The following is a 16,494-nucleotide window of genomic DNA, read 5'->3' on the forward strand; positions in this document are numbered from 1 at the left end:
CTAAATGATAAAAAAATCATTATTTAAACAATTATCATCATAAACAAAAAACAATGATTAAATTGCACTAGCATATCATCAACCTATGTACCCAGTTCTTCTCTACCTAGAATGTAACATTCCAAAAAAATTAAAATGTAAATTAAAAAATTAATGTAAAACATTTTATGAGCATAAAACCAGTTTAGTCTAAGAATGTTTCCTACGTCAATGAAAACTGATAACAACTGAAATGCACCCACCAGAAATAAAATCCAGAAGAGAGACTACAAAAATCATTAATTTTAAACACTCATAAACTAAAAGCTTATTCTCTGATTGCTCAAGATGAATAATCCATAATTACTTTCCAAAATGTCTTACATCATGCCAAGATTGTTAAAAAATTTAAACAAATAGAGATAAAACCATAAGACATGAAACTTTAACTTAACTTCTAATCAAAACTTTTTTGTTATTTTGATTAAATAATTTACTACATTAATCTTCATTGTACTTGTTGGTGTAAGAATGTATTTCACCTAGAAACAGACAACAAAAGAGGAAGATAACTCAACAGGGAAATTGACCTAACGCATATTACTTTGGTAAAACAAACCAGTAACACTGAACAAGTATAGACTTACAAGTTTTGTACAGCCTATGTTACAGTACAATAAAAGTACTGTATGTATTTGAATGTACATTACAGTACATGAATACTGTAATGTACATTCAAATAGGGGGTATTAGCATTCAAAGAGCTATAATTCCTACTTTGTCAAAACCTCATTTACTGCACAATGAGGTACAGAATCTTCTTAGATGCTTGCCAGATTTCTAATGGGTCACATCCTCCACAACCCTTTACATTGAGATTTTCTTTAACTATTCTTTCAATTTCTACTCAAGCCTTTCTCTAGAACTGTCACCCTGAAGTTTAGCTACCAAAAGTAATTCAGCAAATCTTTCATCACTCCTACAGATGACTTGTCCCAACTGTTTAAATTACTATTCTGTACACATTTAAACGCTAGTCATAACCTGTGTTTGATCTCTTGTATTTCTTAGCCAACCCACCCGAATTTTAAAAAGGACTCATCATGATAAACATATTTCCTTTATCTGCAATCTGCTTTTCAGACAACTCCCATTAACTACATATGTACATAAGAGTATACAGGAAAATTCAGGTATAGCTGAACAGTTACAGCAAGGTGCTTGCAGACAGTAATGGATGTATGGCTGTAAGTAAAGGAAAAAGCGCTTTGCTAGAATGGCTCTGCTATATGTACTATATTTTTATTTCTTAGCTGAATTCCTTCTAGCTTATTAAAACTTATTTAAGAAAAATATAAAGTGTAATGTTTGCTGCCAAATGAACACTGCTTCATCTATCCTTCCATTAGTTTACTTTTTACTCTGGTTAATCAAGCACATTCCTGTAAAAACTCACCAAAAAGAAAAAATTCTTATGATTATTGACAAAATCATAATTTTCATTTTATTATTGATTGTGTTCACTAAACCACAGGATAAAAAGGACAGGATATTTCCCTCCTGAACACCAGAAATAGTGATGAAATCCTTTGACATAGTATTCTCATAATCATAATATCTCTAAGTAAAAACTTGCTTGAAATAAATTCCTATAAACATGCCTTTCCTTCAGAAAACTCAGTATTACTTTCAAAAAACCAAGTCCATAACACTTAGCAGATGACCTTATTGTATTCTAACACATTTTTCACTCTACTGCTGAAGAAAAAACAGCATCCTATGAAACTTTTATTACATTTTAACTTGCATCCTGAACAGTACTTCATCAAGAGTTTGAGTATTTATTCTTATGTAATTATATGCAGTGGATCAAGCAGTAAAGTGGGCTGGTGCTTGCCTTTTAGTAGCACTTACAACATTTAAACATTTTGTCTAGACCAGTTACATTTAAATGCTTCTACGGGTTTCCCCAAACTGTATTCTACCACTGGGTTCAAATGGTAATCCAGAGATATAACCAGCTAAAGTTATTTATTAGACAAGGAATAAGCAGTTTCCTACAGATCCCAGACCAATAAAGTTGTACCAGCAGTCTGGAGGCTCACAATATAGCACACAAATCAATTATATTATTTATTGAGCAGATGGTCAGACATTATTGAAGTTCATATTTCAAAGATACAGAAAAAGATTAAAACAGACAGAAAAATATAGAACTTTATGCAAATAAAATCATAAAACAGATTAGAAAATTATTAAAAATGACAAAGCATAGGAATAAAACTATTAATAATCTCTGATATGAATTACATTTAAAGCATACTAAAACAGACAGAGGGCACACACTCACCCAAACACATAAAAAACACACAACACAGAACAGCATCAACTTTGAAAACCAACTTACAGAAATTGGACATGAACATAAAAGAATTTACCACAGGTGAGAAATTTTACCAGTGTCGTATAAAAATTAAGTTCTTGACATAATCTAACAGTATGAAATTTATGATCATATTCCTTTGACAAAAAGAAACATCAATAATAAAGAAATATACTACTGACTATATACTTCTTTAGCATTTAAGAATGACATCATCATTAATAAAGAAGCCACTGGTATATTTTTAAAGTTACTGCGTAATTAGTAATAAAAAGACTCTAGAAATACAATTTTAATGTAATTTTAAAAATGTTATAATCACTATTCATAAAAACATATTATCATACATGTAAAACTGATCAACACGATCTAAAGAATTTAAAAGAAACATTTAAAATTGTTTTTCTAATATAAAATCAAGTCAAGTTTAGTCAAACAAGCCAGCCAATAGCAAGAATAAATAGTACCAAAAACAAAAACATAAAAATAAATAAAAAATTAAAGGAGAAAGATGGTAAATAAAAAAAATAATTATAAATTTAAAACCACAAAAGCTTTAAATCTAAAAAAATTTATAATTACCTTGAGATTCATCATAAGCATGAGGTGAAAGTAGACCATCACAACTTGATGGTGGACGACTTGGTGGTCGACTAGGTAAGTTGTTTGTAGCTGTAGTAGCAATAATGTTTGGTACTCCTGATGTTAATGTTGAAATTCCTAAATTAGTTTCAAGTCCTTTCTTGCACTGCCATTCTCGTACATCTTGACCAAACCCAGGAGGAACAAGTACCTAAAATGAAATAAATTAAAATTTAACATAATTTACAATATTCACAACCTTTATTTATCTTAAAACAAAAGATTAATAACTTTGAAATTATAACTTAATTCTAAGATATTTTTCAGACTAAGGAAAATAGATCAATACTATTTATTAGCAATGCTCTGTTTTGAGGCAGGAATACCACACTACCTAATTAATTCTTTACTCTACTGATACTCTGATTTAACAGAGTATACTTTAATTTGACTGATGATTAGCATCTTACAAAAAACCCAAATCATTTTTGTTTTCTTTTCTGATCAGTCTCAAGACAATAATCTCTAAGTAAACATGAACTCCTTCCATGTCAAAGTCCGATTGTTCAGATGTCACTGTTAATGCGAAAAGTGCAAGTACTGTCTGATTTTTCAGATGTCACTGTTTTATGCAAGACATGCCTACGTCTGATTTTTCAGACGTCTTTGAAAAAAATCACAGAAAATTAAAAATTAATGTGATACGTGCTCATAGCTCATTTTATAAAGCATGAAATATTTGTGCCTGTGAATATTCAACATAACACAAAATAGTATCGTTCTTTTCGATAAATCAATTGTTTGATGATTATTATTTTTCTGTCACTCCCCAGTCAGCTGGTATTGTTTATCCAGCATTGTGTAGTTAACCTCATCCTGTGATTTTATTCTGATATTGCTCATTTAAATATTTTTTTGTTATTTAGTTATTTTACTATAATCTATAATTTTTTCTATTAAAGTGAAACGTGTTCAATCTCCTTTGAGTGATAATACAATTCATTGAGTGTTAGAAGATTATGTTAGAGATGTAGATGACATTGTGAGGTCTAGTTGTGAAACATCAAACAGTAGTGAATGTTTTACTGATGATAGTGATAATGAACCGAAAATGAACGTCCTTCAACATCAGGATTGGGTAGGCCTACTTTACAACCACATAATTTTTCGTCATCAGACACTGATGATAATGACTGTCCTACTCCTAGGCCTAGAGGCAGGGAGTATTTCTCAATCAATAGCCCATGATATTGATTCTGAAAATGGGCCGAATGGGATGAAGAAGTTGATCAGGATGACGTTCACAAAATTTCCATTTCCAAGAAATTACTGGCCCAGAACATATCCATCCCCATAACTCATCTCCTTTATGTTATTTTAAACTCTTTTCTACTAAATCACGGCTAGAAATGTTTGTGAAATATACAAAAATGAATGCTCAAAACTTTATTACCACCAACCAAGTAAGATTGAAATTATTTAGTTGAACAAAAAATGGAAACCAGTGACATTATTGGAAACTGACGCATTCATTGCTGTGCTCATAAACATGGGTATCAAAAAACAACCAGCCAATATATCCCCTGGTTTTCTCAAATGTTTTCAAGAAACAAGTTTCAGTTAATAATTCAATTTTTTCATCAGCAAGACAGTGATGGTCTTCCTAAACCTGGGCAACCTAACTGTGATCCATGTGCCCACTTCAAACCCTTAGTTGACCATGTAAATAGACTATTCAAATTTCATTTCTGTCCTGGATCTAATATATCTATAGATGAGAGCATAATAAGCAGCAAAGCACACTCACAGTTGAGACAATACATGCAAAACAAACACCATAGGTGTGGAGTCAAACTTTGGATACGATAAGCTATTATTGTAGTAATTTTTTGCATACAAACGGGAGCAAAAGGAGATGATAAAAAAGAAAGGGCTAAACTATGTTGTAGTAATGAAACCGTTAGAAATGTCTGGATTATTGAATAAGGGGTTTCATGTGTTTTCATGGGTTTCAAAGACAATTTTATTACATCTTTCAACCTAACTAATAAACTATATTCTCAGTGTACATTCTTAATAGGCAGTTTACGAGCCAACCGTAAAGGTATCCCTGATATTATAAAACCTATATTTACTGGTGCAATGACAAAATATCTTAGAAAAGGCTTTATGTTGTTGCTCGGTTATAGGCAAAAACAAAGCCAAAAGAAAAGATTTAGTGTTATCAACCGATGCCACTGCTAAAAATGAACGGAGAACAAAAAGAAGGGGAAATACAATTACCATTTTGAACAAACCTAAAACGACAAGAATGTGCAATGATTTCATAGGAGGGGTGGATGGATCTGACCAGATGTTGTGTCAGTACCTAGATGATAGGAAGACAATCAAATATTGGGAAAAAAAACATTTAGCATTTTCAGAAGAATGGTTTTTAATAATTATATAATTTATAAATTAAATACTGACAAAGCTCTATGTAGATATAGACTTTATACTGTGGTATTAATGGAAGAACTTCCTAAAGATTGGCTTTTTCAAGTAGAAAACCGGCCCACATACTATGAATATCCTGAAAATCAAGCAAGCAGAAGAGGCGACGCTATACCACATCCTGAATCTGTTTTTTGGAAAATTGCCTTTGAAAAAACAAAAAAAAAAAAATAGTTGTCTTTTCAGGAAGATCAATACTCAATCTGGGGGAAAGAGAAAAATATCTTCATGTTTGCAAAATATGCAAGAAAGTAGTATATACAAAGTGTTATCCTGTACTTACCTGCTAAGTTTCGTTAATGTTTTCTTGTTTTTGAAAGTCTATATAGGACTATGTGTTCTAATAAAATGGTTTTTTAGAGATAATTTTCTTGTCTCCCTCTATGAATCATGAGACCTTGCCGATGGTGAGAGGGCTTGAGTGCTCAATGATACAGAGTAGCTGGACCGAAGGTGCAACCATATTGAAGAGGTATCTGCTGAGAACCAGACTAAGGAGTGACTCCTGAAAGAGGGCAGCACCTCTTTGTATTTGTTAAGGGCATAGGTCCGGAGGATTTAAACGGCCATATCAACATCACTCAATCTTCCGAGTACTGTGCAGCTGAAAGCAATGGAAAACTGCAACTGCTTTTTTTCCAAGAAAATGTAACTCTCTGTAGTAACAAAGATGGAGGCGTCTCCTTGGTAAAATATTCCAAAGGTAAACTAGTCCCCCATTCAGATCTCCGAATGGGGGCTACTAAGCAAGGGGTCACCAGAAAATTAAAAATAGCATTCCATGAGTCAGAGCGTGGAATGTTAGAAGTCTAAAAAAAATTGGTAGGTTAGAAAATTTAGAGGGAAATGGATAGATTAAATGTAGATGTAGTAGGAATTAGTGGGGTGTGGTGGGAAGTGAAAAATTACTTTTGGTCAGGTGATTTTACAATAATTAACACAGCTGCAATTAAGAAATACTATAAACAGGAAGTGCAAACTAGCGAAAGAAGAGTGGATTAAAGAAAAGTGTTCAGAAGTGGAAAGAGAAATGATCATTGGTAAAATAGACAGGGCATACAGGAAAGTTAAGGAAAATTTTGTGGTACATAAATTAAAATATATTGTTTTAAACAAAGATGTTACACTGATTTATAATAAGAAAGGAAAGTTTGATAGGTGGGTGGAATATATTGAAGAGTGATACGGAGGAAATGAATTAGAAAATGGTGTTATAGAGGAAGAAAAGTCAAAGAGGATGAAAGGGGAGAAACAATACTGAAATCTAGATCTAGATTTCACTAAAAGATTTGAATAGTAGAAAGGCTGCTGGAATATATGGAATACCTGAAGAATTACTGTGCAGTGCAGGAGAGGAAGCAATAGATAGATTATACATACTGGTATGTAATATTTACGAAAAAGGGGAAGTTCCGTCAGACTTCAAAAGAGTGTTATAGTCATGATACCAAAGAAAGCAGGGGAGATAAATGTGAAGAATACAGAACAATTAGTTTAACTAGTCATGTATCAAAAATCTTAACTAGAATTCTATACAGAAGAATTCAGAGGAGAGTGGAAGAAGTGTTAGGAGAAGACCAATTTGGTTTCAGGAAAAGTATAGGGACAAGGGAAGCAATTTTAGGCCTCAGATTAATAGTAGAAGGAAGATTAAAGAAAAACAAACCAGCATACTTGGCGTTTATAGACCTAGAAAAGGCATTCGATAACGTAGACTGGAATAAAATGTTCAGAATTTAAAAAAAAATTAGGGTTCAAGTACAGAGACAAAAGAACAATTGCTAACATTTACAGGAACCAAACAGCAAAAGTAATAATTGAACATAAGAAAGAAGCCGTAATAAAAAAGAGTCCGACATGGATGTTCCGTATCCCCATTAATTTTTAATCTTTACATAGAACAAGCAGTTAATGATGTTAAAGAACAATTTAGATTCGGAGTAACAGTACAAGATGAGAAGATAAAGATGCTACGATTTGCTGATGATGTAGTAATTCTAGCTGAGAGTAAAAAAGATTTAGGAGAATCAATGAACGGAATGGATGAAGTCCTACGCAAGAACTACCGCGTGGAAATAAACAAGAACAAAACAAAAGTAATGAAATGTAGTAGAAATAATGTAGATGAACCACTGAATACAAAAATAGGAAGAGAAAACATTATGGAGGTCGAAGAATTCTGTTATTTGGGAAGTAGAATTAGTAAAGATGGATGAAACAAGAGTGATATAAGATGCCGAATAGCACAAGAAAAACGAGCTTTCAGTAAGAAATATAATTTGCTTACATCAAAAATTAATTTAAACATCAGGAAACATTTTTGAAAGTATATGTTTGGAGCGTAGCTTTATGTGGAAGTGAATCTTGGACATCAGAGTACCTAAGAAAAGATAAGAAGCTTTTGCAATGTGGTGCTATAGAATTTTAAAAATCAGATGGGTAGATAAGTGACAAATGAAGAGGTGTTGCGGAAAATTGATGAAGAAGCATTTGGAAAAATATAGTTAAAAGAAGAGTGACTTATAGGCCACATATTATGGCATCCTGAAATAGTTGCTTTAGTATTGGAGGGACAGGTAGAAGTGAAAAATTGTGCAGGCACGCAACGTTTGTAATATGTAAACAAATTGTTAGGGATGTAGGATGTATGGGGTATACCAAAATGAAACGACTGGCACGAGATAGAAAGTCTTGGAGAGCTGCATCAAACCAGTCAAGTGACTGAAGACAAAAAAAAATTTTCTTGTATTTTATAAATATGTTAGTAAATCATGTTCCAAATAAATTAGAAGAATCTTTGTGGTGAGTATTGTTACATTGAATAATCATTAAAACCAAAAGTGGTACTTCGTTGATTTTTTTTAAAATAATGGAAACTAAGATAAAATTTCATAAAACTTGGTGCTTTTGTTAAAATATATATATATAAAATATATATATTTTGTGTTAAACAACTTTTATCATTATAAGTCATTTTTTTGAGGAGGAAATCTTGTGCCAAACTGGAAAATTTGGAGAAAACTTTTCTATGCGAGTACAATCTTTTTTAAATTTTATTTTGGCTTTTCTTTGTATTTTATTTTTAATATCCATATAAGTACAGATTACATGTAACAAATTAAAAAAATTAAAAAAAATCATTCAAATTTTTTTTATTGTTTTTTTACTTATTGTCAATTGAAAATTACATATACAATTTTATTCAACATATTTATCCTTGACTCAGGTAGCAAAAGAAACCTTGAGCATTACTCGCGAGTTTATATCATTATATTAGGATGATTAATAAAACAACTAATTAAAAATTCAATACTTAACTAAATAAAAATACATAAAAGAAAAATTTTTTAATTAAAAAAACAAAAATTTAAATTGAAAAAATAAGTTAAAAAAAATACATAAAACTAGAATGTAAAATTATTTAAGATTACATTGAAATTAAATTAAATAAAATATAATAAATTTATAATATAAAAAAAATTGAGAAAAAAATATTTTCATTATGAAAAAAAAATACATTTATAAGATAACATATGATAAGACAATGAGAAATATTCATAAGAAAAGACATTTGAATACTATTATGAATTTATACTGCCTTAGCATTCACTTAAACATTCACAGTTTTATATATGTAGGTTTTTTAATGTTAAATAGTATATTAATTTAGTTTATTGTATGTTATTTATTATAATAAGATATTAAATTTATTGTTATTAGTGTGGATTATTTTTGTCCTTCAATTTGGTAATTTAAAATATATGTTGTGTTTCACCCATTCATTTATTTCTTTGATTAGATTACTATTTATTATTTGGATGTTAAAATGATTGGTGACTTTGTTAGAAAATATACTGGTGTAATACGAAAATTGACGTTTGCAAACAGTTAATTTTGAAAAGAATGCGGTATAAATACTTGTTCCTGTTAAAACAGTATTGTTCAGTGTATTTTTAAATTCAAATTCATTTATATGTTTGTTTATGTGTAGTATTACTTTCCTGACATATATTTTTCTCAAAGTAGGTATTTTAAATTCTTCAAATAAGTGTGTACCAGAATATAAACTTGGTCTACCAAGAGCTGCTCTAATTAAATATTTCTGGAGTATAAATATTTTATTAAGATGGTATCATATGTTCCTCTCCATATCTCAATTCCATATTGAAAAGTGAAGTATATGCAGAATATATAATTTTTATTATTTCAAGATCTTTAATTTTGTAAAAAGTATGAATAAGGTATTTTAGTGTTGATGTTAAATACTGTATGTGGACATTCCACTTCATATGATCGTCCAATATTATTCCGAGATACTTGACTTCATCTATTGACTGACAATGGCAGTTACTGTTTATCAATTCGTTATTATTTACTGAACATGTAGGTAGTTTTAATTGAAATTCAAGAGGGGGCTTGCCAATTTCAGTAGGCAAGAATGCAATATATTTTGTCTTATTTAGGTTGAGCATAAGAATATGAATTTCAAACCAAGATTTTACTATAAGTAATCCACATGTAGTGCTCTTATATACATCATCCCACGTCTCACCCAAAGCTGTCATCAGTGAAAGATACTATGGTACTGTTAGGAAGATTCAGTTTTAAAAGATCGTTGACATAAATTAGAAAAAGTATTGGGGAGAGAACAGTGCCTTGTGACAGTCCGAAGTTAAAGAATTTTTGTGATCACTGACAAGTCAGAATTTGAGTTCTACCCTTAAGGTAGTTTTCCAACAGTTCTTTTACTGATCCTCATATACCGTAGTTAAATTGATGAATATTTCTATAGTCTTATTATTTTTATTAAAATTATTCTAGTTAAATGTAAAACTGTATCTTCTGTTGATTTTCCAGCTTGAAAACTGTACTGATTTTTATGAATAAAATTATTTTTATCAAGAAAATTTATTATTCGGTTTTTTAATATTTTTTCAATTATTTTGGAAAATTTACTTAACAGATTTATAGGTCTGTAATTTGCCAGGTTGTTTTTATCTCCTGATTTATGTATTGTGATTATTTTGGCTATTTTAAATTTAGTAGGGAAATATCCTTCAATAAAACATCTATTTATTATGTGTTCAAGTGATTTTGCTATGTAGTTACTTATTTCTTTTAAGCAAAAAACATTAAAGCTATCGATTCCATGTGACAAGTTATTTCTTAAATTTGTTATTACATTTTATATTTCAGTAATATTTGTTAGGTTAAGAAACAGGCTATTAATAGGGTGGGGTTAACGAAAGAGGCAGATTTAAGTTATTTGTATTTTTTAGTTATCACATTTGTATAATTTTCTCCTACATTTGTAAAGTATTTATTTAATTTATTAGGTTCAATTTTTGGTTGTGTAATTCCTTTTTTTATATCTAATATAATATCATTGTTTATTTATTACATTGTTTAATATGTTCCTTTATTTCTTATAATAATCTTTTAGTTTTGTATTAAAAGGTTGTTTTAATAATTTACAGTGCATTTTATCTCTTTCTTTCATAGCAGCTACCATGCCCAGGAGTGACTCACTGTTTTAATGGTTTATTTTTATTTGATATTTAAATAATCTGCTTACGCTTATTTAAGTAGTCAGTAAGTTTATTAACAAAATTTGTTACTAAAGTATCTATAGTATCAGTGTTATTATTGCATATATTGTTCTAGTTTTTTTTAATCTAAACTAGATTTAAGTTAATTAAATATAAATGACATTTATGATTTCTACAGACATAAGAGAAATTATGAAAAATTGAAACTTTTATAAGATGGTACTGTAACCATTTAATTTAAATCATGTGATATTTCATGTAAAAGTTATATCTGTAAATAATGTTGCTAAGGTGTGTTTTACTTTCATTTCCCAGATAGAACTAAAGCAAAATGGCTTTTGTTTCAATGGAAATTTTGTTTATTTCACTTTAAGTCCATTATGAAATTTTAAACAACGGGAGTGGTTCCTTCCACCGTGCTATGGTTGAGTGGTTTAATGAAATACATGGAGTGAATGAATTTTAGAAAAAAATGATCACGAGACAAGAATACTAAAATTTTATATAAGAATTTTGTATAAAACTTTTATACAAAATATTTTTTGAATTTTGACTGATTGTATCCTTCTAGTTAGTAAATAAGATTTGATACCTGGAGGATATCATACACAGAAAACACAAGAATGAGAAAATTAAAAAAAAAAAATGATTTACGCATACTATACCTTTCCTTCAATAAATGCAACTTCTCCTCTTAAAACAACACGATGTAACATTCCACGTACTTTCATACCAACAAAAGGTGTCCACTGTGATTTGCTGTATGGCATTGCTTCAGGAATTTCCCATTTTGTATTTAAGTCTACTTCAATATAAGTATTAGGTTGTTCTGGAAGATTAAAAATGCGACGAGGATTACGATAGAACTTATCAATTAAATCCTGTAAGCAAAATAAACGATCTATAAAATAACTTATTAACATTTTATCATGTTTCATAAAAATTAATTTCAGAATAAAAAACAATTATAGTCAAATTAAAACAGGAATTCATCATTTCCAATCAAGCAAAACAAAGATGTAAAACAGAATAAAGGAAATAATACTGATATCAGTAACAAATTTACAATTGTTTACATATAAACAATTGAAAAGCAACAGAAAAAAGCTTATGTAACTTTTAATAACATTCTGAATTCTACTTAAGATAAATAAATAAATTTAAATCTCACCTCCAAAGTCAATCGTTTTTCATAAACAGCAGTCAGAAGCAAAGGAAGAATAGTTTCTAGTCCTGAAAATCCAGGAGGAGCATTTTTAGAAGTTTTTTCTTCTATTGTATGTGGTGCTACAAAAAAATAAAAACACATTGATACACATCACAACATAAAAAAATTAATTTCTAAAAATTAATTTCAAATACATTTATATGAAAAGAACCTCAGAAGTGACACGTACAAGCAATGAAACAAACAACCCAGCGGGTTTGCAGGGTTGTATCCAGACATAGATTCATAAGAGCATTATTTAATCATATTTATTTTAAAAATTAAAATAAAATGAGCTGTATAAATTTAATCTCTTCCTAAATGCTGTGGATCAGTCATTGAGAGAGCAATTAAAACAAGATATCACTAAACAAAGTGAATTGTAGCAGTGAAGATATATTAAATTACATGGGGACAGAGATCAATTTATATGATTAAATAGTACAGATTGCTACAAGTCAATGATCGAATAAAATAAAATTATAAAGGAAATTGAACCAACTATTGCTATGTATAGTTGATGTTTCAATAAATGGAATGACTCATTGCATTTACATCTATCACAGTAAAAAATACTTTCATGTAGTATTTTGCTTTAACTACTGTACTTCAGTATATAAATTCATTCTATCTCTTGCATTAATTTATACAGTGTAATGTATCATACTTGTTCTGCTAGTTTTACTCTTTCTGAAATGAATTTTTACATGAATTATTATTTGCATCAATCTAGTACTTCCTTAAATTCCAATCTGATGTTATTAAGTTTTGGAATTCATTTCTGTTTGCACTACAGTTTTTTAATTGTTTGCTAAAGATTAATAAAACAAAATTAAAATTTGAAGACTAGAGAAATAATATTTAAAGGCTAGATAAAAATCAATTAAAATTAGTTATTTTTATAGCAAAATTTTTTTCTAATAATAATTAATAAGACTAAGATTTTCATTATATAAGTTTAAGACTGCTCAAGTAATTGCTGAATGCCTTCAATTAGGCAGATAATATTGTTTAAATATCTCATGAATTGTTCTCACTGGAACATACAAAACTGATAAGTAAAAAATCAATGAATTATTTTAGAAGTAAAACCAAACAATCAACTCTAAATGTAAAAATATTAATTTCTTTGTAAACATGGTCTGAGTAATTTATTTACATTCAGCTGCTGTATGCCACAATCTGGTTCTTTTAAATTTATCTAATAATAAAACAATATCAGTGAAAACAAAAATATTTTCTCCATTACATTTTTATTGATGTAACACTTTTTCTTTTTTTTAAGAATTAAGATCTCCATAAAAAGCAATGAATGAAAAATGACTTCATCTTTAAATGATTTATTTATTTAACTTAGCGTTTCATTTAGGAATAAAAAAATGATAATCTTAAAATTACTGCAATTTGATTTCTTGCAAAACTAGTGAAATAAGATGACAATAGTTGTTTCCTTGTAATTTTGTTTAACTACAAAGGAAAGATTAAAAAAAAAGCAGTACTAAAAATTGCCATGCCAAACAAAAACCTAATATACCAAAAAAAATTGCTATTCAATAAACCATTAAAATACAATCAACATTGGTTGATTGTACTTATGTTTTACGATTTTATGTTTTGTGATTTTACTTCATGTTTATTGAAACATTGTGTTTTAATTGACTTGGATTTATAATTACAAGTATGCAATCTTTGCTAAAAATCTTCTAGAGCTATAACACTAGACATGAAAGTAAAAATAACATCCACCATAAACCAGACTACAGAATTGTTTTTCTGTAACAACATAATACTTCAGCTTATAAGATGCTTTCATTGGCGTTTTTAATAAACCAGGGAGCTATTTTAAAAAATCATCCCACTAATTTATTTAAAATACAATTAAGATTTTTTTTACAGAAACAATATTACTCTGACAATTTACTTTTAAATAAAAGTAATTAAAACATTAAAAAAAAAAACAATTGGATTTTCTGCATCCCGTTCAATATGTGCTCAAATAATTTTCATTAATGCTTCCTGAACTGTGGATTATTTTTTGTATTTCATATCTTCATATATTTATCTTAACTTTATTTCATGTGTTTATACTTTAAATAACATGATTTACTACACTTATTAAATATTAATGATAGCCACAGCTATTTTTTAAATTTAGATTTAATTCATTAAATTTTGAGAATTTTATGATGCTGCTCTAATTAAGGTTTTACCACAGTTTCTCTTGATCCATCTAGGTAAATTCCTGGGGAAGTTCTTTTTTTCCCATACATATATCTACATACGTACCCATTCCCGACACGATCTATATTATGAATTTATTATTTTTTTTACCAATCTGAATAAAAAATGTATTTATTTATAGATATTAAACAATAACATTCTACATTATTCTGAAGAATACGCTATTCCTTCAAACTTTATATTACTTTTTGTACCTAATACATAAGGCAAGTTACTATATTTATCTGTTAAATTAACATTTTTAAAACAGTTAACTTGGCAAAAATTTTAAAGAATTTTGATTTGCACAGACAAGGAAATGAATTTATAAAGATTATTATTATCATTAGCTTTACATTCACAACTGCATCTCATATTAATTATCTGACATTATACAAAATTGGATCAAATTATTTGTTTCATATGTACCTATACTCATTATAATCATAACTTCACATTACATTTACAATTTCAGAAGTCATGAAGTAATACTGCAATAAATGATTAACTGACTAACTGATTTAGAGTAACAATAAACTTTAAACATGAACACAAAAAAAAAAATCACAACTAACATGCATGCAGCATACTTCTTCGAGTCACATGTCATTACTTATGTCAATTTTGATTGTTAAATGACTGTAACATAAGTGAAAGTAAAGAGTGTAACTCTTAACATTTCAGTTCGCACTTTTTTTTTGGAAAAAAAAAATCCAGCATGGTCTAATATCTGCTTATTTCAAATGGATTAAAAATAATGTATGTGGGGAACAATAACATTTAGAGACATTAAAATTTAACATTATTCTTACAAGCATTTGGATGGGTAAGCAAAAAATTTCATAAGCAGAGAATTGTTAAAACTTTCTGATACTAATAATGAGTTTCAAATGCTAGTTTAAAAAGTGGCTTACACTATACCCCAAATAGTGGTCTCACACCAAAAAAAATTGATAATTTTAAGGTAGGAACACTTAATAATTTTTTAATATATTTTTTTTGGTGTTTCAATGTTGAGTAGTTATTTAAGGAGTACTGTGCACCACTTTAGAAGCTAGCTTCAAATATAATATATTAAATTATCACCAGTATTTAGGGTTGTCATAGTCTGAAGTACTTTGTCAACATTTTTTTTCAATGCCCTTTAAAAGGATGTTCACAACACTACTTAAATATTTAAAATGTTTGAATTGCCCCTTAATGGGCTTGGGATAGAGTGATCTCATATCAAAAAATTGATTAATTCAAGATAGAAGCATTTGCTAAATTTAATTTTTCTTGTTTAATGATCGAAAATTATTTAAGGACTCCTATACTTTTCTAACACTCCTGTGTGTAGAATTAGGGTATCTCTAATTAGGCAAAGGCCTATAGCTGTAGTCACCAGAGATGTAAAATAAACAAACCTGAAATTTCATTTTTTCTAAAATGAAATATAATTTTTGAACAAAAGAATATACCAAATCTTTTTTTAACTGATAAAATAACCATTTCAAGTCTACAATCTGAAATATTGAATTACATATTTTTATGTAATAAGACTGTGATATAATATATTGGATCTTTGTTATTAATGGTAAACATTGTTATCCTTTAATAATGTTAAAACATATGATTGCAAATATTTAAATTTAAAATATTAAATGATGTAAAATTTTTAATTAGAAGTGATGTAGTTTCTTTGTCGAGCATGTGCATTTAATAATACTATGCGTTATTTTGTCTGTCAGCTGTTTCTGTTGGCAGCATAATAACATGTGTATCCTGTGTTAGCTCAGCTTGTGTTCAGTTATAGTTTGTACTTGTTTTCTAAATAATTTATGTTGTTATAAGGTCATATTTAATCTATATATTAAAAGTTTTTAAAATTGCTATTAATGTTTATAAGTTACATTCTAATAAATGTTGTTTAAACAAATATATTATGAAATTATCAAAAATTTATTTTTATGTCTTTTATGAAGCCTGAGTACTTGTGTAAAATTAAATACAATTTTCAATAAAACTGTCAGTTACACCTCAAAAATTGTTTCTAGAATAGTGAAATTAAGGTGAAACAGAATCTTTTACTTCTTTTTTCT

General features: G+C 28.6%; 1 protein-coding gene across 2 annotated transcripts in view; it reads right to left on the minus strand.

Moving 5' to 3' along the window:
- Nucleotides 1-16,494, minus strand: part of r (carbamoyl-phosphate synthetase 2, aspartate transcarbamylase, and dihydroorotase rudimentary) — a 153,790-nt gene that overhangs the window by 27,057 nt on the left and 110,239 nt on the right. For both annotated transcript variants that reach the window (XM_075364808.1, XM_075364807.1), the window contains 3 exons: nt 12,158-12,273; nt 11,652-11,867; nt 2,945-3,155 (listed from right to left, as the gene is read on the minus strand). In XM_075364808.1, coding sequence (XP_075220923.1) covers nt 2,945-3,155; nt 11,652-11,867; nt 12,158-12,273 — 543 coding nt within the window. The remainder of the gene's footprint in view (nt 1-2,944; nt 3,156-11,651; nt 11,868-12,157; nt 12,274-16,494) is intronic.

Source organism: Lycorma delicatula, chromosome 4 (assembly GCF_047948215.1).
Source record: "Lycorma delicatula isolate Av1 chromosome 4, ASM4794821v1, whole genome shotgun sequence".
Lineage (NCBI taxonomy): Eukaryota > Metazoa > Arthropoda > Insecta > Hemiptera > Fulgoridae > Lycorma > Lycorma delicatula.